Here is a 23,364-nt window from a genome sequence, read left to right on the forward strand (position 1 = left end):
CTAATTTTCATGGGAGTCTCCTGGGAAAATTTCCTTTTCATCTTCTCCCAAGAATCTTACAGCACACTGGACATGTCAGGCATACAAGTAATCACCTTTTGGTCTAAAGTCGTGCTGATATTGTAGTAATTTTAGGTAGAAGCTTGTTTTTTCTTAAAAGAACAACATTAAATATTATAAAAGTAATACATATTCATTATAAAGAGAAAATAAACAAAAAAGGTCACCTATAATACTACCACCTGAGATAACACTGCAAACATTTAAAAATATTTCATTCCAAACTTTTTTCTATATATAAACAATAAACAATTGAAAACAAAAATATAATACCATTTGCTATAGTCCCAAGAAAAATGAAGTACTTAGATATAAATCTATGTAGAGAATGTATACACTGATGATTACAAAACTCTCATGAGAAGCTAAAGATCTAAATTAATGGTAACATGTACTATGTTCATGGATTGAAGACTTAAAATATTAGATTCAATCCTCTCCATAGTGATCTATAGACTAAATATAATAACAACTGAAGCTCCATCAAGATTTTCTGTAGGTATGCACAACTCATTCTAAAATATACATGGAGGGGCACCTGGGTGGCTCAGCTGGTTGAGTGTCCAACCTTGGCTCAGGTCATGATCTCAGAATTCGTGGGTTCGAGCCCTGCATTGGGCTCTGTACTGACAGCTCAGAGCCTGGAGCCTGCTTGGGATTCTGTGTCTGCCTCTCTCTCTGCTCCTCCTCGACTCATGTTTTGTCTCCCTCTGTCTCTCAAAAATAAATAGAATGTTAAAAAAAATTTTTTTTTAATTTACATGGAAAGGGAAAGGAACTAGAATAGCTAGGGTAATTATAAAATAATAAAATTTATTATACTACCTGATTTTAATATGACAAAGCCGTGTGATATTGGTGAGGAGATGGATACTTAAATTAATGCAACAGAACAGACTCCACAAATAAATCCCGAGATGTGGCCATTTAATCTTTGACAAAGATGTAAAGGCAATTCACTGGAGAAAGGGTAGTCTTTTTATTATTTTAAAAAAGTTTTTTTATGGTATTATTTTTGAGAGAGAGAGAAAGAGCATGCGTGCATGAGTGGGGAAGGGAACAAAGAGAGGGGGACAGAGGATCTGAAGCAGGCTCTGCAATGACAGGAGAGAAACAGATGTGGGCCTCGAACTCATGAACTATGAGATCAAGACCTGAGCCGAAATCAAGAGTCAGACGCTCGACCCACTGAGCCATCCAGGTCTCCTGGTAGATATATCTTTGCAAACATCCATCACTGAACTCCAGAAGGGTTATGCAAATGTACTTTCCCAGAACAACTTCTCTAACATTGATTATTACTTTTTTTTAAGTTTATTTATTTATTTTCAGAGAGAGAGGAAGCGCAAGCAGGGGAGGAGCAGAAAAAGAGGGAGAGAAAATCAGCACTCTCAGTGCAAAGCCCAATGCAAGGCTCGAACTCATGAATCATGAGATCATGACCTGAGCTGAAATCAAGAGTGGGACAGACACTTAACTGACTGAGCCACCCAGGCACCCTGATTATTAAGACAGTTTTTTTCTTCCTGTTACTTTATAAGAGCCTTATATATATTATAGATAATTATCCTACCATGGATTTTATAAAAATCTTTCCCAAGTTGTGGTCTGTCATTTAATTTTATTAATGGTCTCTTTGGATGGACATTTTTTTTTTAAGTTAAAGCTATTCTCCCTTTTCCTTTTTGGTTCCTGACACTGGCACATTTATTTACTAATGAGAGCATTTAATCCATTTATTTATTGTGATAATTGATATGTCTGGTCCTATTTTTATGCTTATACTTGTATTTTTTATGCATTTTTGCTGTTTCCACTTTTTCCTATTGCTTGTGATATTGTTTCTTTTCCCTCATTTTAAAATTAGTAATCTAAAAGTTATATGGCTTATTTTTCTTCTTGTAATTAAAACAGACTGCATTTTATTGGAATTACCTATGATCTATATTATAGCTTTCAAATTACATTTTTTAAAAAATAGTTTATTGTCAAGTTAGTTTCCATATAACACCCAGTACTCATCCCCACAAGTGCCCTCCTCCATGCCCATCACCCCCCTTCCCCTCCCCCCCATCAGACCTCAGTTTGTTCTCGGCACTCAAGAGTCTCTCTCATGGCTTGCCTCCCTCCTTCTCTCTCACTATTTTTCCCCTTCTTCTCTCCCAAGGTCCTCCGTTAAGTTCCTCCTAATCCTCCTATACATGCAAACTTATGGTATCTGTCCTTCTCTGCCTGACTTATTTCGCTCAGCATAACACCCTCAAGTTCCATCCACGTTGCTACACATGGCCAGATTTCATTCTTTCTCATTGCCATGTAGTATTTCATTGTATAGATAAACCACATCTTCTTGATCCATTCATCAGTTGATGGACATTTAGGCTCTTTCCATGTTTTGGCTATTGTTGAGAGTGCTGCTATGAACATTGGGGTAAATGTGCCCCTATGCATCAGCATTCCTGTATCCCTTGGGTAAATTCCTAGCAGTGCTATTGCTGGGTCATAGGAGAGTTCTATTGTTAATTTTTTGAGACAAAGCAGGAAAGAGCATCCAATGGAAAAAAGACAGCCTCTTTAACAGATGGTGCTGGGAGAACTGGACAGCAACATGCAGAAGAATGAAACTAGATCATTTTCTCACACCATACACAAAAATAAACTCAAAATGGATAAAGGACCTGAATGTGAGACAGAAAACCATCAAAACCCTTGAGGAGAAAGCAGGAAACAACCTCCTTAACCTCAACCGCAGCAATTTCTTACTTGACACATCCCCAAGGGCAAGGGAATCAAGAGCAAAAATGAACTATTGGGACCTCATCAAGATTAAAAGCTTCTACACGGCAAAGGAAACAATCCATAAAACTAATAGGCAACCGATGGAATGGGAAAGCAGATGACATATCAGATAAAGGGCTAGTATCCAAGATCTATAAGGAATTCACCAAACTCCACACCCGAAAAACAAATAATCCAGTGAAGAAATGGGCAGAAGATATGAGCAGACACTTCTCCAAAGAGGACATCCAGATGGCCAACAGACATATGAAACAATGCTCAGCATCCCTCCTCATCAGGGAAATACAAATCAAAACCACACTGAGATACCACCTCACGCCAGTCAGAGTGGCTAAAATGAGCAAATCAAATTATATTTTTATAGAATTTTTTCTAAAATCTGTAAGAAGTTTAAAAACAGATCAACAGGAAGTATTCGTACATTCCCCTTATTCCTTTCTGGTTTCACTGTTCACTGCTGCTAATTTTATTCTCTGATTTTTCCAATAAATTCACAAATGAACAACAGCTTGGCAATGTCATCTATTTTTCTCAGAATGCTCTATCCTTAATTTCTCTACTGTCTTCTGGTATTTAGTATTGCACAAGAGAAGTCTGTTGCAAGCTTGATGTTGTGTGTGTGTGTGTAATGTATGTGGGTTTTTTAAAATTTTTTATTTTCCTATCTGGATGTTTGGTTTTTGTTTGACATTCAAACATTTCACTAGCATGTGTCTGGATAGATGTGGGATTTTTTCCCCCTCTTGTAGTGGGTACATGCTTTCTTAATCAGAATTTCTTTTGTTTGTTTTTCTTTGGACTACTTTTCCTCTATCTTCTCTATTCACACTGAAAAATGAATTAGGATTTTCTCAATTTTCCTCCTATTTCTTTTTTCCCTATTTTTATAATGAGTTTATTACAATTTGTGTCATTTCTTATTCCTTTTTAAATCTACCAGTTCTTCATATACACCTTAATTTTTTCTATGAGCTCATCTTAAAATTTTTTTTTTTTTTTTAAAGAGAGACTTCTGTATTGGGAACTGAGGTGATATCTGTCAAGGACTGTCAGGGTCTCTGACAAACCTACTCACGGCAAAGTTTAGTTTTCTAAGAGGTCTGGTTTGTGAGGAACAGGTAAGGAATTTTAATTATAGATATCTGTAAAGTAGGGATGTTTTATCTCACTGAAAACTGTTATCTACTTCATTAAGAGACCATTCCCATTGTCTCGGATTCTAGGGAGAGGGGCAAGATGGCGGAGAAGTAAGGAGCTCCGTACTTGCACTCACGCCCATACATCACCCATTGTCTCGGATTCTTATAAATATATCAAGGTAAAGGTTCTGTATAAGTATCCCTCAACCAGGTGAAGTAGTGGTAGATGGTAGGGTTGATGAGGTGGGTAAGACAGAAGGGTTTAGTAGTGAAAACACTGTAGTTTATTTCATTATTAATGCCTGTGTAAAAGATCACTGGCTATGGAAAAAATAATAAAAGTTTAGAATAATACTTCATGAGGTAATTCACTTAAAAGCTGAGTCTTGTCTTCTTATATATATGAAATTCTCCCACTACAATCATTAGTGTTCTTAGGGTGTATACTTTTCCTTTAGTATCTATCACCACAGGGGGAATTATTATTTTTTTTAAGTTTATTAATTTTTTGAGAGAGAGCGAGCACGAGTGGGGGGTAGGTGGAGCAGAGAGAGAGGGAGAGAGAGGAACCCAAGCAGGGTCCACACTGTTAGTGCAAAGCCTGAGGCAGGGCTCTATCCCACCAACCCAACCATGAGTTCACGACCTGAGCTGAAATCAAGAGTTGGACGCTTAACCCACTGAGCTACCCAGGCGCCCCCAGGAAAAATTATTTTAACATTAGATAGCTAAAAGTTCAGCTAGCTCATAATATTTTATTACAGAATTTACTTGAGTTCTTGAAATTCTTAAATAGCCTATTATGTTTTCTGATCAAGGCAATAATTATTAGAAACTGTACAACATGCCAAGATCACACTTGTTATTAAATTGAAATCTTGCAGAAATAGTCTCTTTCTGTTTTTAAAGAAATAAAATAATACAATAAGAAAAACAAATAAAGACAAAAGTAATCATGTCTCCTAGCGTTCTTCCAATCCATTACCAGTCAGCTGAGGAAATCTAGTGTTATCGGCCTAGTGTTTGGTATGCATTCTTCTACCCCATTTATTTTTGTTCATAAAGATACATATACAAGCACAAATACAGATTATATAGAGCTCATTTAAAACAATATTTTTATTTATTTATTATTTTTTTAAGGTAACCTCTACACTCAACATGGGGCTCTAACTCACAGCCAAAGATCAAGAGTCATATGCTCCACCAACTGAGCCAGCCAAGTGCCCTTTATTTTGCTTTTCACTGAAATAGAATCATTCTTCAGACATCTGTAAATTTTCAAGAGGAAATGTGTATACCTTATAAGTGTAATACCTAAGTAACTTAATTAGTATATAACTATAGAAAAAACAGTGTTGTCATTTTTAAGATGAGTAAATTGGCAAAGACAGCTGTCCATAATTAAGTCTTTGAGTACTTTCATCGGTTGAAAATCACTCTCGGCTGGTGTATTTTCCTTCCCTATGGACCACTTGAGGAAGATCAGAACTCAACCAGGGTCGCCTGGGCGGCTCAGTTGGTTGAGAGTCTGACTCTTGATTTTGGCTCAGATCATGATCTTACAGTTCATGGGATTGAGCCCAATGTTGGGCTCTGTGCTGACAGCATAAAGCCTGCTTGGGATTCTCTCTCTCTCTCTCTCTCTCTCTCTCTCTCTCTCTCTCTTTCAATCTCTCTCTCTCCTCTCTCTCTGCCCTTCCCCAGCCGTATGCACACATACACATGCTCTCTCTCAAAACAAATAAACTTTTAATAAATAAAAGAACTCAATCAGAAAACTGTATGAGATTTATAAAGTTCAGGGGAACTGACCTTTAGTCTGTAATGCTTAGTAAATAAATAAAATGTTTACCTTCAGGGTGTTAATCAGAATCAGATTTCCTTAATGTCACTTCCCAAATTGATGGCTTCGATAACTATGTCCTAGAATTTGTCCTTATCACTGGATTTAACAGTAAGATTCAAGTCCAAGTCTACATGGACTTTTATACTTGGACTGAACATTAAAAAAATAAATATATAAGGCATATAATGAGTTTGAAATTTAATAAAATTCCCAGTGGTGTGCTGCTGTATTATCAAAGACTCGAATTTTCCCAATGTGACTGCACTGAAAAGTTCATTTCCAAGTTTCATAAAATTCTCAATGAAAAACTAAAGTTTATTTATTGCTTTAATTTCTTTTTATTGTTGAATTTATTGCTGTTAATTTTGGTAGACAGACTTTAAGGGGACAATCCTTCCCCTCCTTTGGTGGAAGTTAGTTGTACGGAGAAAGGGAATGGTCTCTATCCTCTACAAACTTACTACTAACTTTTTTAACTTCTATAAAGGAAATGTAAACCTGCTCTCAATCTGCTAGGTCTACTGAAAGTGACTAATGCTAGCTAATGAAGCATGTGTTATAGGGACAGTTGGAGAGTCGGGGGGAATTTGTCAGGTTAGTCACAGATGATGAGAAAGTATACCATTTAGTAGAATTTCAAATTAAGGACTGGGTTTCTCCTTCAAACTGTAACCATGATGAATTACATACCTTCAGTTAAAACTTTTTACTCTCTAAGGTTATTTCCATAAGCATATATATATCCATGAAAAGTTTCAGATATTCATTTATTAGGTGATTTGGGAACAGTTCCAATGAATTATTAATTACTAATTCCAGGATTTACTCCCTGAACAATGAACACATATGAATTTTTACTTACATTATCATGAGTTTTGCATATACCAAACAAGAGGGTAAGAGACCTCCACGCACAGAATCTACTTAACTTCCTTGGGAGTATTCTGGTCTCTCAGGTAAATAAGCATTTTATAAGCCTATTCAACAATTGTTTTTTATTAACCAAATCAATCAATCCTAGTCTTGACCCCTTGCGCTAACATTATGTAGAAACAACATCAAAATGCTGTAAAAGGTGAGAGAAATAAAGTATTCTAACCTAAATCAGATTTTTTCTTTATTCTCAAAAGTAGGTGTAATGTTAAGGTGTCAGCAGAACTACATATTTATGTGAACTTACATATCCCTTTATTATAATGAGATACTTTTTGTCTTGACTTCAGTTAAGTTTGGCAGGAAAATTAGTTTGTCTATGATTATTTGAAATGTAAGAGGTAACCAGGATTTTAGTTTTATTTTTCCTCTTCTCAATTTGCCTGAAAAGGATGATATACTATATTCTATCACAAAGTGTCAGAGGAGATTTTTCCGTATAAAAACTAACGGTTGACAGACTGAAAACACAGGACAGAATCAATACCTATAATACTGATTTATCACGGAGATATTAAAGAAAATCTCTAAAGAAAATATTAAGGAAAGTAGAACTGGTCATTTAAGATAGTGGGAGGGAAAACAAGGAAAAGGATTTCCTTTGCCTTAGGTATTTCATTTTATTTTATGCATACTATATATATTACAGCTTTTGGAAAACCTGTTGAAAGTTGATTTTAAATATTACTGAGAGATGCCTACCTCTTAACGAGTCAAGCTGAGAACTGCCAAGCCTACATATCAATATGCAGGATTTGACAACTTTCAGAAGCATGACTGGAGGGTAGGTAGGTAGGTAAGTGGGGTCTGTTGCCCTGAATTCACTAATTTGCTTATTCAATAACCCTACTGAGCTCCTATGCGGGTGAGGCACTTCACTAGAAGCTGGAGACATACTATTGACCATATCTGAAAACAGACATGGAGCTTATATTCTAATTAGGGGAGACAGAAAAATACATAGAATGCACGACACAGATGTTATGGAGAAGAACAAAGCAGAGAAGAAGGGCAAGGAATGTTGGAGGTACTATTTCAAATAAGGTGGTCAGGAAAGGCCTCTCTAAAAAGGGGACATTTGAGTAAAGGCATGAAGGAGATGAGTCATTGTGGATACCTAGATGTGCTGTAGAGAAACAACAGGTAGAGGCAAGAACAAGTTTGGTCTTTTAAGGAATAGCAAGGAGACCAGGTGGAGTAAGCAATGGCTTAGTATAGGAGAGGTGGTCAAGAAGCTAGATCACATACGGTCTTGTTGGTGATTCTCAGGCCTTTAGCTTTTACTATGGGAGAGATACAAAGTCATATTTGAGGATTTTGAATAGAGGACTGATGTAATCTGGGTCATGTTTAAAAAGGATTACTCTGGGGCGCTTGGCTGGCTCAGTCAGTAGAGCATGTGACTCTTGATCTCGGGGTTGTAAATTCAAGCCCCATGTTAGGTGTAGACATTACTAAAAAATAAAATCTTTTTAAATAAATAGATAGATAAATAGATAGATAGGATTACTCTAACCATCCACTGAAAACCGAATATAAAGGGGCAAGGAAGCAGGGAATCAGTTTAGGAGGCTATTAGATGCTTACAGCTTACGCCAGAGGGATAGTAACAGAAATGACGAGAAGTGGTCAGATTCTGGATTATGCTGTGAATCATTCTTTCCAGAGTTAAAGTAATGTATTAAATTCTGACTCAATAGTAAAGTAGCTTTCCATGACTGGAAGAGATACAGAATCAGAAAGGAGAAATATTCTAGGAATGGCTAGAGACTTCCTTCCTCAGTCTGCCTTGCTTTTGAATGCTAAGAGCAGGTAGGTAAGCAAACAAGTGCTCGGAAAATACTGACACTGACCCTTATGTATGTTTCAAGTACATATGATTTCAGGAAAACTCACTTAGCCTGGTTCAAGGGATCTTACGGCATTACTTTACAGCCGATATTTCCAGAGACAGGTGACATGTTATTACAGGCACAGTTTCTTGGCTCCCTCCTACAGTCTATGTCATTTTCTACACTTTCCAGTTATCTATTACTTACAAGTCACCAAGCTTAGTTTTCTGGTATTCTCTCATTTCAATTACCCTGATATACCTCCCATCATATCACTTTTACATTGTTCTTTCACATGTCTGCCTTTCTTATTATACTCTTAGCTCCTTGAAGGCAGGAACCATGTCTTACTCATCTTTATTTCTTTAGTACTTGGAATACTGCCTGGCATGTAGTAGGCAACCAGCAAATTTTTGATAAACAAATGTAACAAGTTTATTTGGGTGATTAAACAGTTGAGATGTTTTTGAACAAAGGTAGAACTAATCACTATTACACAAAACAAAATATTTGAATTAAGGAAGACTTTAATTCAAATCTTGGCTCGGTTACTGAGCTTAATAATTGTGTTTCAGTCAGTCATGTTTCTGGCCACTAGTATCTCCATAAGACTAGGGAAAGGATAAGAGGCAGAAGGCATAGGAATGCCATCCTGTGTTCCTTGGAGTTGACTAAAGATAAAATAAATGTCCCTTTCTTAAATAACTACTTGGAGAAAAACAATATTCAATAACTCTTCACTCTTTATACAAGAATGAAGCGATAAAGATACTTACACTAGGTACTTTACATTTTCTACTGGAAATCCCCAAGATTAAACCTTTAAAAAAATCACCAAAATTAAACTAAAAGATACTAGTTTTCCATTTTATGTTATGTATTTGTTGAAGAAACATTTACTAACCACTACTGTCTGTCAAAGCCTACAGTTTATATTGAGTTCTCAAAGAAATTTTTAACTGCTAAAAATCTGTATATAGTGGATATTTAAGAGAGCATTTTTTTATAGCATCAAATGTTTAAAGAAGGGAATCAAGTATAAGCTATTTTCTTCCACTCATTTAAAAATCTTACTTGAAGGAGTGACTCAGGTGCTAGGCGCTCTAGCATGGACAGACTTAGCATGGACTGGGAGAGAAAACTAAGCAGGGAATTTGAGGAAAAAAAAAAGCTGAAGGAAGACAATTTAGGTTTGGATTTTAATTATACCTAATGCTGATGAACTCAGTCACTATGCTCTAATGAAAAAGGGTGACGATCTCAATAATCAAAAAATACTGCTGAGGCCAGGACTGCCTCTGGCAAGCAGCACGCTTCTATGGTATCACAAACCTGGTTTTATGGCTGAAAGTCTATGCTGCTCTGCCAATCCTCAGCAGGTGTTTAAAGAGCTGAAAACTTAAAACTATCATTTATTTTTACTTGGAAAATTTTTTCCATCTGTTTTATAATATATTGATATTTTAAATATAATATTTGTAGGTTTAAGACAGAAACTTGAGAGATCTTCTGAATAGAAGGTAAACTGACAACTCCTAGAATGTCAGTAGGTTAGCTTCTTCTATGTACATTCATGATGTATAGCATCATTTGAACTCTGGGACTGTGGGGAAAGCTTAACCTTACAATGTCTCCGTTTTCTGGGGTGCCTGGGTGGCTCAGTCAGTTAAGTGTCTGACTTCGGCTTAGGTCGTGATCTTGCGGTTCATGGGTTCGAGCCCCGCACGGGGCTCTGTGCTGACAACCAGCTTGGAGCCTAGAGCCTGCTTCTGATTCTGTCTCTCTCTCTCTCTCTCTCTCTCTCTGACCCTCCCCTGCTCACGCTGTCTCTCTAAAATAAATAAATAAATAAATAAATAAATAAAATAAATAAAACACTAACAAAACAAAACAACATCTGTTTTCTTCTTGTAAAATGGGAACATTAAATGGTATCCATCTTGGGGTGCCTAGGTGGGTCAGTTGGTTAAGTGTTTGACTTTGGCTCAAGTCATGATCTCAAGTTTTGTGAGTTCAAGCCCCATTTCTGGCTCTGTGCTGAAAGCTCAGATCCTAAAGCCTGCTTTGGATTCTGTGTCTCCCTCTTTCTGCCCCTCCCCTGCTCATGCTGTGTGTGTGTGTGTGTGTGTGTGTGTGTGTGTGTGTGTCTCAAAAATAAAGTAACATTTAAAGAAAATAAAAAAAAAAATAGTATCTACCTTAATGGTAGTTGTGAGGATTATATAAATGACATAATCACAGGTATCTATAGAGCGCCCATAATGTGCTGAGGATACAGCAGTGTAAAAAGCACTCCCCTTTTTCTAGTTAATAATGCACTTAGCAGAGTGCTTAAAACACAGTAAATAATTAACTATAGCTATTATTATCTCAGAAATGTCAGATATACCTTACATAAAGGGACTGTGTATGCAAGATGTATTCACATACTTTAAAATTTTCTATATATTTAAAAACTGTTGACAAGAGAAGAGAATCTGTGGCAGAATCAGAATTGAGATTCTTTCCACACTGTAGATCCTCTTCCTTTGGAAGGTATCAATGATGCAGGTTAACTTTAACAGGCCTAAGCCATCTTTCTATCCTTTACATTATAAAACTCTGGAATTTCAACCAAATCACTTCACTGGAGTAGTTAACAAGGGAGGAATTTCCAAGCAGAGTTTAGGAAAATCCTTTCATTACAGCAAGAATATGAATACTACTCATCAGTTTTCATTACAAATTCTCTTTGCACATATGACTAGTACTCTGGCATTACAGAGATCAGTTGTGTGACTACAGGAATGTATAAAGTAAAAATGGAAGTTTCTTAATTTCCTTAATGGATAAGGTAGGGCATCTATAATTACCCAGGGCTTGAGAAATCCTGTGAATGAACAGCAAGTCTGGCAGGTGGAGAGATGAAAATGACAAACAAGGGTGGAGGACAGTATTGTCAGAGAGTATGGGCCTTTAATAAGCCACAAGTATCCATATAAAGAGGGAAGAGTAAGGACTTAAAAGCAAGCATAATGAGTGAGAAAGAGTTTAATCCTAAAAAACCTAATTCATGTATGTGGGTCAAGAAAAAATTAGCAGAGGGGCATCTGGGTGGCTCAGTTGGTTAAGCATCTGACTCTTGGTTTTGGCTTAGGTCATGATCTCATGACCCTGAGCTCCAGCCCATCGAGCCCAGCATCGGGCTCTCTCCTCCTTTCTTTCTGCCCACCCCACCCTGCCTCGTGCTCTCTCTCTCTCTCAAAATAAATAAATACACTTTAAAGAAAGAATGAGCAGCAAGCATTTGAGAGGGTTGCAGGGGAAGCAATATTTTCTGTGGAAGGCCAGGTTTTAAGATAAATTTAAAGCATGTATGGGACTGGGTGAATATTTCCAGCAACCTGAGGCCAGAATGATTCTGCTTCCAAGCGAATTTTCATGAAGAGCTCCTTGGATGTGGAAGGACTATAAGCTTGTGCAGATGGAGTCAGTGAAGTCCAGGTTTGATGGGGCTCTGGGAGAATCCTATACAAGGTGGGAAGGCTGGAAAATGATCAGTTAGTGTCCAGAACCTTCACCACATAATTACAAAAAAAAAAAACTCAACAGTTAGATCTTGGCAGATTTAGGGGAAAGGGTGCTGCCTTCTCTGAAGTCGGCCACAGTCAAACCCGATCTTAAAAACTTACATTCACTGGGGTTATTAATCCTCAAGGCCATTTTAGATAAAGAGTTTAACATACATTAGAGGCCAAAATTAAGAAGTTAAGCAGAATGGACTACAGACTTAATTTACAGCTGATTATATAACCTTTTACAAATCATTTTTTAACTGTTCTGTGCTAGTTTCTATTAAAAAAAAAAAAACTGCTCACGATAATGTCTGAGACCCTTCTGTTATCACAGGCAAATAAGACCATATTTGTAAGAGCTTATTAGAAAAAAAGAGTAAAGAAATATGCTATTAACTGTAACTGCCAAACTAGAAAATCTGGCTAAAAAAATTATAATTGAGAACGTAATGTAGAGAACTGAAGTATAAAACTAAGTCAACTTAGGATTTTTATTTTTAAGACTTAGTAAATATTAAAAAGTAAGTTTAAGCTACTTTTAAAAAAATATTTTATTTTTTAAGTAATCTCTACACCCAGCATGGGGCTCAAACTCACAACCCCGAGATCAAGAGTCATATGCTCCATCACCTGAGCCAGCTGGTGGCCTCGCTTTAAGCTGCTTTAGAATGAAATAACAACTACTACTACTACTACTACTACTACTACTACTACTACTACTACTACTACTTCTTCTTAATATTTTAAAAAGTTTTTACTTATTTATTTTGAGAGAAACAGAGCACGAGCAGGAGAGGGGCAGAGAGAGAGGGAAAGAGAGAATCCCAAGCAGGTTCCACACTGTCAGCACTAAGCCAGATGTGGGACTCTAACTCATGAACCATGAGATCATGACCTGAGCCAAAACCAAGAGTTGGATACTTAACCAAGTGAGCCACCCAGGCACCCCTAGAATGAAATAACTTCTATGTCCACACTTCATCTTGAGATCATATTCAACATCATTAGTGGCCTAAGAAATACAAATAAAAACAATAAGATATCATTTTTTCCTTATCTGATTAGCCAAAATTTTAAAAGACTGATAATAGTGTTGACAGCACTCTTAAATACATCTGGCAGGTGATACACCGGTACCACCTTTTATTTAATTTAATTACTTTTTAAAAAAGATTTTATGTTTAAGTAATCTCTACACTGAATGCAGGGCTTGAATTTATAACCCTGAGATCAAGAGCTGGATGCTCTATTGACTGAGCCAGCCAGGTGCCCCCAACTGGTACCATCTTTTGGAAGAGTAATTTGACAATATTTATCCAGATATAAATGTAACATATCCTTTAATTATAGTATCCCACTCAGAATATGATTTAATGAAATCTCTTACACACACACACACACACACACACACACACACAGATATTTACTATAGCACTGTTTGCTTAAAAAAATGCATTGTAACTATAAATTTAGATATATTGGTAGAGAAATGGCTGGGTAAACTGGTACATCCATACAGTGGAATAAAAATTAACCATTAGAAAGGTAGATCTTTATGAGTTAATACAGAGATGCATTCATAAGGAATTAAGCAGAAAAAAATATAAGCTGTAGGACAACGTATGGGATAGTGACCCTGTTTTTGTTTAAAAAGACACTTGAAAATTATGATCAATAATTGATACATTTACATGAGAAACATATATACCATTCATCTTCTAGTGTGTTTAAATCTGAAATTCATCTTAATAGAAAGCCATATTACTTTTTTTAGCAAAAGGTTATAGAACACTCCAATATAAATAAAATTAGAAAAATGCTTGTGGCTTTGTATCATGTCGTTGGGAAATACAAATTAATAGGAAAAGATCTTTACTTTAAAAAAATATATTAACTTGTACAGCCCCTCTGGTCTTTGAAATTGTGCCTAACACCAAATGATGCAAAATGATTTCCAAAATAACAATGTGCTAAAATCTAACATGCTACAAGTAACTGAATGTCTTTTAAATTACTTTTTTTTTTTTTTTTTTAAATCTAAAGAAAGAACTAAGATAAGCAGATCTACAGTACGGGTGATTTTGTCCTTCTAGCTTAAGACTATTATATCAGCAAGAACCATCAATAAGCAGCATCGAGCCAGGCTTCACATAGATAGACCTTTGTATACAACTGCTAAGTGGGTATATGTTTTCCTCTAACTATGCAGAAACAGGCACATAAATCTTACATGTTATTTATTACATACCTCTTTTATTTCAACCTTTACTTGGCAAGCACATTAAGCAGAGGGGGCAAGCAGGGTTTACAATATTTGCTGATGCTGCCTCCTGATGAACCATTCAGTAGGATCCCTGTTAGAGCACTGCTTTAGATGGTCGGTAGCCAAAGGGACATGGCTATCATTACACACATATTAGAACAGAATTAGAACAGAATAAACATCCTTTTAGGTAAGCTGACTGATAGTTACAAATTGGTACACTGCCCCCAAAGCCTTGAAAATTAGTTCTATGCAGGGTACTCACATCAGCATAGTGGCCTATCATACCACATCGGTCACATCGTTTTCTCCAGGAAGGTCTCTCAACACATCGGTGAGTGGAAGACATCGGCAAACAACAGCCTAAGCAAAAGCGGGCCGGACAGGCATACTGGAGGTGTCCTCTCTCGGAGCAGAGGCAGCAAGGGCGGACTTTCTATGTGGCAAACAGAAAGCCTCTTTAGCAAAATAGTTCAGTCTCAAATAGATGATTAACTTTTCCTTTTCTGTATAATTCCATAAAAAGTGATTTACAATTTGAGACCCCACATCTTGAGCATAACTGTAAAATCAAACAAAATGTCTGAAGTCAGAGCTTTCACACAAGCTATGCGTATTCTACGATTGCCAAAAAGGCTTACTGTGCACGTAGTATCAACTGGCATCTACTTCTTAGGCCTCGTCTTGTGGGAACACTGACAAAGTGGATTGTGTCTGAGGGAAAGCAGGATGATGAGGATCTGGAAGCTAAGTCACAGGGGGAACAAATACTGAAAGAGGCTGTTTTGCCTGGAGAACCAAAGACAAAGAGGAAACATAGGAGCTGTCTCAAATCTCTGAAAGACAGTCATTTGGAAGAAGGCATAATGGAAGGAATGTTTCTTAAGAGCTTATTATATGTCAGGGAACAACCAAGAACTTTAGTTCTGTGTTGTTTCAAAGGCTGGTGTGTCTAACACAATTTACAACAATAAACATTTATAAATGCTTAAAATGCTACTTTTCTAACAATAAAAGTCATCCCACAATGAAACAAGCTGTCGAAGGTTTAGAAGTTAGAGGGGTCTCAGGAATCCTCTGATCCTCAAGAATCCTCATTTTATAAACAAGAAAACAGAGGCACAGAGGGTGAAATGATTTGCCTAAGCTTGTGCAACTACTAATGGAAAGCTAAAGTTGATTCCATGTTTTTCTGACTCTAACTTCATTGTTCCTTCTCTGCTATTGTTCCAGGGTATCACCTACATGAAAATGTAACCTGAAATTCACAAATATATTAACACAAGATTTGACTTCTAAGGTTATAGGGGTCCATTCTTAATACTGTAAAGTAACAATGTGGAAAGAAACATGTATTTCACATACTTGTGGAAAGGGGCAGTTTTTTGATAAATGGCCACATTTGTCACAATTTCTACAGGTAACATTTTTGTTGGCTGAATAGTATCGGTGGGTCCATCTTCCAGACGATCTATTGTTAACTATCTGGGCCTAAGGAAACAAAATCAATAATTAAAAAAAACATATTTTACTCTGCTCAAAAGAATTAAGAGCCATTCTCTGTTTAATCTAGAACCAGCAACAGGGAACTTTTGTGTTCTTAAAAGAAATAAGAGAAACTCAAAAGGGGTTGCCATGCAGACAACTCTACTTCGTGTCTGTCCCTCATCTCACTCTTTTATACTTCTCCATATGGTTCCATTTCTTCTGTACTGTTCTCTACTTAGAGTTCAGGTCTAGTAGGGGCACTGACATGCATCATTCAGACATTCTGGTGGCATTCAGAGTCAAAGATATCGCTGATTTCTATATATGAACGATACCATATTTTTTGGGCTGAGAAGCTCGCTTATTAACATTTTATTTGGGGGGATTTTTAAAAAATTATTTTTGTCCTTTATAAAGTATAAAAGCCTATCACTACTGAATATATTCTTTCTCATGAACAGTCCAGGCTTACTGCCTATAAACTGGATTATAATTTCTAAGAGAAAATGGATAATTCTTTCCAATAGAGTCCTTTTAAGACCTATTCTGCCTATAATAACCCAATCCCAGCTCTCCCATATTCTAGCCAAAATCTGGTGTCTTGCAAGAGAATATTAGCAAAACATAGCACATGGAATATCTAAAGGGGAATACGTAAAAATGCATCATCTTGTACTTGTTATTCTGCTGGATTGACCAGGTAAGCCCCAAGTAGACAAAAACTAATTATCTCTTAAAACTTCTTTTTTTCAATTTGTAAAATTATTCTCTTTTCTAACCATCTGTCACAATTAAGGCTAATAATTGACAAAGACAAACACCTGCCACATGCTAAATATAGACTAACCATTTCCTTACACTGAAGAGGCAGTTATTTCCGGTGTTGATCTTTAGAGGTACCAGGCAATATGGCCTGAGAAGACCCACCATGGCAGAAGAAACAGAAGGGAAATGGAACTAAATCACTATGGCAATTAACAGACTGACAAAAATCAAGGCTGAACCACACTTCTGAAAAATTCAATCACCACATACTACAATCAAACTTTTTCTTACCACATACTCAAACCACTCCGATCTCTAAAAAGTTTATTAAATCATCATAATGAAATGAAAGGAAATTTCAAATCAAAGGAAATTATTAATCTGTGAGTCATAACTTTGAAAAACAATTTGATTTTACCTCAGTGTCTTTGTCACTGATGAACCAATTTACGCCATCTTCTCCTACAAAACAAATAAAATGTTACTCAACCTTGACCCCTTAAAAGCGCTTATAGATTGACATTATTCAATTTGTTAGTACTGAAATTGGTTAGTACTGAAAATCACTACAAACATGTAGTGAGAAATGTGAATACCTTACCCTTTTAACTTGGCTCCATTATTACTTGTGTGTATCTGAACAAATACTTAGCCTCTCTTAACCTCAGTTTTCTCATGGGCAAGATTCATGGGAATAAGAATATTTGTCCCACCTTCCTAAAAACTGTGAAAACCAGATGAGATACATGAACCCTCAAGTTATAAACAAATACTAAAAGAAATCAGTGAAAAAAACCAAAACCCAACAGCAGATGCAGAAAGAAATCTTATCTAAACTTCCCTTATCTGACTAAAGCAGAGCTTTATGAAAGTCAGCTGCATAGCACCACCCTCGCCCGAACCCAGAGTCTCTAGTCAGGGAAGTGACTGACCTTGGCTTCTAGGGCATTCCAAAAAACCCAAGTTGTAAAAATTAGCATCATCAAAACCTTTCATCATCAAGCCCTAAATACTTGTGATTGTGGAAGCTGGTAAACAAACCTTTACCTCTGGCAACTGAATTGAGTTGCTCAGTACTGAGTGCTCCCATACATCTGTTAATCTATCAGCCGTTAATTCGCAGGCCCCTACCATTTAGACTCAGGTAGGCAGAGGAAAGATTTTTCCTTCCAATATCAGCACCAACTGTGTCTACTAGATTCCCATTGTAGTTGATGTTGGTAGTAACAGTTTAAAAAACTGGACTCATTATTGGGGCCAGATATTTAGCACTGTATTTTATAACATCCAACACAGTGAAATAAAACAACAAACAAGGAGGCCAAATACCCAGAAACCGGTGATGAATCTAAAAATACAACTGTAAAAACCTAGGGGGTTCGGAAGCCCTACATTTTTCTTTATCAGCTGTTTTCTTCTCTTTGCCCTGTCCCTTTACAAATTTGCAAATGGCTGCTATTCCTTTGGTCTACTTATGACCATGGAGGAAGGGACATATGACTAATGCAGAAGAAGCTAAGGTATCAACAAAGGACTGAACGATTTTTTTTCTCTCCCTGAAGCAAAGTTAAGATTTCTTCCTTCCTCCTATCTTGCCTTCCTCCTATCTATTCCTCTTCTCTATCTCAAAAACACAAATCAAGCTGGACTCTTTTCTTTGAAAGGAATTTTGAGTAGACATGAAATAATCTACATTTCCCCAGGCTTACCAGGAGTAAGTGTCTAGAGATACATTTTAAAATAAAATACTTTTACTAAGAAGACGGAAAGGCTGCTTTACAAAAAGACCAAGCCACAGGAGAGCAGAGATGCTGTGCTGATGATTATTTCCTTTGTAAAATTTGGAGGCTGCATCCATATACTGAGAGTGGAGCATACATTAAACAGCAGCAGCCTCTCTTCCTTCATCACCACCGTCCACAACGTCATTCTTTCATTCAAAAGATCCATCTAAGAGGCATGCTTTGCTGTAACTTTCAAAGCTGCCTTTTGTATCTCAATGTCCTTCATCTTTAAAACTCAAAATGGCCACTAAAAATCATTTTAATTAAAAGCCTGATTTAATACGGTCTTAAAAAAATAAAATCTAAAATCAGTGAGATGCAAAATAGCAACTGTTATCACTCCCAATTCCGAGTACATTTATACTGGGACAGAGAATAGTGAAAAAAGGGAAAGTCTGAGAGAGACCAGACTCCATTTGGGTGGCTTTGAGGCATCTCGATGGTTCAGTCAGTTAGGCATCAGGCTCTTGATTTTGGCTCAGGTCATGATCTCGCTGATCTCACAGTTTGTGGGATTGAGCCCTGTGTCGGGCTCCATGTTGACAGCGCGGAGCCTGCTTGGTATTCTCCTTCCCCCTCTCTCTCTGCCCCTCCCTTGCTTGCTCTCTTTCTCTTTTCTTTCAAAAAAATAAATGAACTTTCAGATTGTTTCAACATTCCTGTGGAATTCAACAATATTCTAGGTTGTGTACTAACTCCTTTATAAGCTATAGTATATTCTTACTGTAGACAACTGATCAACAAGTACACAAAACAGTTTCAATTACAGATGAAATCAGACTTCTCAGTGTAAATTAACAAAGACATCGCCAGGAATGCATGAGCCAACTCTTGGCGCTACCTATGGTTCCAGTTTTGGATGCATACTGGGAATAACAGCTGACTCCTGCCTTTTCTCTTTTATCTATCCTGTTTACTTCTTAACTCTAAATCCCAAACTAATGGAAGCTTTGTCTAATGGCAACTCATTAGAACTTCCACAGACAGCCAATTCTCCTATTAAATTCCTGGTATGGGACTTGGCAGAAACCTGGGTTCCAGTCTTAAGTCTACCTCTTATTTTCTGTGTGGCACTGGGCAGGTTATTAACCTTCACTGGGCCTCTATAATAATGGGTTGGATTAAATGGTGTCCATGGTACTGTCTAGCACTAAGTTTCATTCATTATTAAAATCAACTACATTGTCCTCCAGGCCTTTGCAACTGGCACAGGGTGTCTTCCCTTAAAGATAACTTCCATGGGCCCTAGACGCACTCATCTTCCCTGTGTTCACCAGCCAATGCCAAGCAATGGGATTGCCTTAAAGTGTAAAATTAAGACCACACTAAAGACGCCTAATATTAACTCTTAGCTGCCTTATAGCCTTATCTTGCCAATATCTGGGGCTGTGATTCTTTTCAGACTTCAGAATTGTAATCAAAGCAATAGCTGGTAACTCTTTCTTTGCAATAAATCAACTCAGTTCAACAAACATATGCTGAAAGGTCATACTGAGCAAGGTGCTATAGGGTAAACAAAGAAGAGTAAGAGCTTATAACTTAGTAAAGGAGTCAAATGGAAGAAAGGACCAGGCAAACTTCTACAGTATAATTATAGGAAGAATAGACAATGTCTGAATTTGGGGGGAAAAGAGGAAAAAAAGTCACAGAGGCTTTACCATGAAAAAACCTTTACTGTGGTATAATTTACATATAAAAAATATACTTGTGTAAAAAATACAGTATGATGTATTTCGACAAAAGGTATAACACACCTGTGTAACCACCACAACAATCAAATGTAGCACATTTCCACCATCCCAAAATGTTACCTGGTGCATATTTGCAGTTGATCTCCCCCCACCTCCACCCCAGGCAACCACTGATTTGCTTTCTGTCACCATAGATTTGCTTTGCCTGTTCTAGGACTGCATATAAATAGAAACCTATATTATGTATCATTCTGTATTTGGCTTCTTTCACTCTGAGCATTTGTGAGATTCATCTATGTTGCTGGGTAGCAGTAGCATTTTGTTTCCTTCTTATGGCTCAGCAGTATTCCAGCGTGTGGATATAACAATTTCTTTAGCTGCTCATCTCCTGATAACACTTCAGTTGTTTCCAGTTTTGAGCAATGATAAAGCAGCAATAAACATTCCAGGAAAAATCTTTTTAATTGACATTTGTTTTCATTTCCCTTGGGAAAATACCTAGGAGTAGAATTATTGGATGTGGTTAAGTGTATCTTTACCTTATATAAAATGAGCACATTTTTCCAAAGTGGTTGTGTCATGTAATATTCCCATCAGCAATAAATGAGAATTCCATAGTTTTGTAATCTTGCCAACACCTGAATTTTTTTTTTTTTTTAAATTTTAGCCTTCAAATGTGTGTGAAGTAGCAATGCATTAGGATTTCAGTGGGCATTCTTCTGATAACTAATAATGCTAAGCATTTTTTCATGTATTTATTTGCCATTCATATATTTTCCTTCAAAAACTGTTCAAATTTTTAGCTTGTTTTCAAACTTTTTTTTTTTGAGAGAGAGAATGGGAGAGAGGGACAGAAGGGGGGGGGAGAGCGAGAGCGAGAGCGAGAGAGGATCTTAAGTAGGCTCCATGCTTAGTATGGAGCCCAATGTGGGCTTGATCCCATGACCCTGGGATCATGACCTGAGCTGAAATCAAGAGCCTGATGCTCAATGGACTAAGTCACCCACAGGCCTCTTAGCTTGTTTTTAAATTGTTTTTCTTTTTCTTTTCTTTTTTTTTTTCTTGAGGGGGGGTGAAGGAGATTGTCTCTTGATTGAATTTTAAGAGTAGGGGCGCCTGGGTGGCTCAGTCAGTTGAGCGTCCGACTTTGGCTTAGGTCATGATCTCACAGTTCGTGGGTTCGAGCCCTGCGTCGGGCTCTGTGTTAACAGCTAGCTCAGAGCCTGGAGCCTGCTTCAGATTCTGTATCTCCCCCTCTCTCTGACCCTCCCCTGCTTGTGCTGTCTCTCTCTCTCAGAAATAAATAAAACATTAAAAAAAATTAAGAGTCCTTTTTATATTCTATATACAAGTCTGTTATCAGACATGTGTTTGCAAATATTTTCTCCCAGTGTGGCTTGCTTTTTCACTTATTTTTAATAATAGGCTGGAGTTTTCCCTGTTGTAGGCCAGGAATTTTACTTGCAATGTTCTTTTCTTAGAAAAGCAAAATTTCTAATATATCTGACAACCTTTCCCTTCATAGTTTTTATGCCCAAAGAAATCTCCCTGTGAAAGATTACAAAAGCCAAGTACTTTTTATGTTTCCTTCTAAAATTCTATAGTTTTGGATTTTTATGATTAGTCACTATCTATTTCTTCCCATACGAATATCCACCCCATATGAATACGTTCCAGCAACATTTGTTGAAAAAATACACCTTCTTCATTGAAGAGCCTTAGCAACTTTGTTGAAAATCAATTGACCATATATATACACGTGGATCACTTTCTAGAAGTTCTAGTATGTTACGCTGAGCTATATAGGTCAATAGTTATACCATGCTAGAGCTTTACTTCAAAAACTTAAAATCCTGTAGAATAAGTTTTCCAACCTTTTTATTCTTTTTCAAGATTGCTTTGGTTATTCTAGGTCACTCTGATTTCTGTATAAAATTTAACTTGCATTTTTTTCTTTTAAAGTGAGCTCTACAGCAAATGTGGGGCTTGAACTCAGGACCCTGAGATCAAGAGTCACAGGCTGTACTGACTGAACCAGCCAGGCATCCTTGATTTCTGTATACATTTTAGAATATCAATTTCTACAAAAATAGCCTGATGGGATTTTGATTCATGTTGTGCTACATCTACAGATCAGCTTGGAAAGATACTTTCATAATATCAAGTCTTCTAACACATGAATATGATGTTATCTCTTCATTTGCTTTGGTCTTCTTTTTCTCAGCAATGTTTTGTGGGTTTCTGTGAACAGGTTTTACATATAATCTTATGCCTGAATATTTCATGTTTCTTTCTGCTACTGAAAAGTTTTTTTAAATAAAATTTAAATTAATTTTTAATTATTTTTTTAAATTTCATTTTTCAGTTACTGATTACAAGTTTAAAGAAATACTGATTTTTAAATTCTAAGTGAATTTAGCTTAGAATTTAGCAAATTCTAGAAGCTTTTTGTAGATTGCTCCCAATTTCCTTTTTCTTCTTTAAATGTTTATTTATTTTGAGGAGGGGGAGAGCAGAGGGGAGTAGAGAAAGAAAGAATCCTAAGGAGGATCCACGCTGTCAGCATGGAGCCTGATGCAGAGCTCAAACTCATGAACCGTGAGATCATGACCTGAGTCAAAATCAAGAGTTGGACACTTACCCAACTGAGCCACCCATGCGTCCCAACTCCTTCCAATTTTCTATCTACACTATCATTTCACCTGTGAATAAAGAATTTTATCACCTTCTTTTTAATCTGTATACCTTTTCTTTTTCTTAGCTCAATGCATTATATAGGACTTCTAGGTATAATATTCAATATTAAGTGGTAACAGAAGATAATCTTTGTTTTATTCCAATAGGGGGAAATCTCCAGTCTTTTTGAATTAAATAAACTGTTTGCCATAGATTTTTTGTAACAGGTTAAGTAAATTCTTTTCTTTTCCTACTTTCCTGACAGTTTTTAATATGAATGTGTTTTAAATTTTATCACATGCTTTTCTGCATTAACTGGGATGGCCCCATGGTTTTTCCTCTTTCTGTTAATATGGTGAATTATAGTAATTCATTTTCAAATGTCAAGCCAATCTTCTTTCTGGGATTAACCCCACTTGGCTAGGATATATTATGCTTTACAATATACTGCATAATTTGTTAGTATTTTATTAAGAATTTTTACATCTGTATTCATGAAGGATATTGATTATACTTTTCTTATAATGTCTT

The 23,364-nt window shown here is 36.6% G+C and overlaps 1 protein-coding gene across 1 annotated transcript in view; it reads right to left on the bottom strand.

Annotated features, from left to right (window-relative positions):
• The window catches only part of ZCCHC7 (zinc finger CCHC-type containing 7), a 248,749-nt gene that overhangs the window by 35,586 nt on the left and 189,799 nt on the right, over positions 1-23,364 (bottom strand). Inside the window, exons 3-5 of the mRNA XM_077756064.1 lie at positions 17,101-17,144; positions 15,795-15,920; positions 14,695-14,865 (exon numbers count right to left, since the gene is read on the bottom strand). Of these exons, the coding sequence (XP_077612190.1) occupies positions 14,695-14,865; positions 15,795-15,920; positions 17,101-17,144 (341 nt within the window). The remainder of the gene's footprint in view (positions 1-14,694; positions 14,866-15,794; positions 15,921-17,100; positions 17,145-23,364) is intronic.

Source organism: Crocuta crocuta, unplaced genomic scaffold (assembly GCF_008692635.1).
Source record: "Crocuta crocuta isolate KB4526 unplaced genomic scaffold, BGI_CrCroc_1.0 scaffold431, whole genome shotgun sequence".
NCBI classification, from domain to species: domain Eukaryota; kingdom Metazoa; phylum Chordata; class Mammalia; order Carnivora; family Hyaenidae; genus Crocuta; species Crocuta crocuta.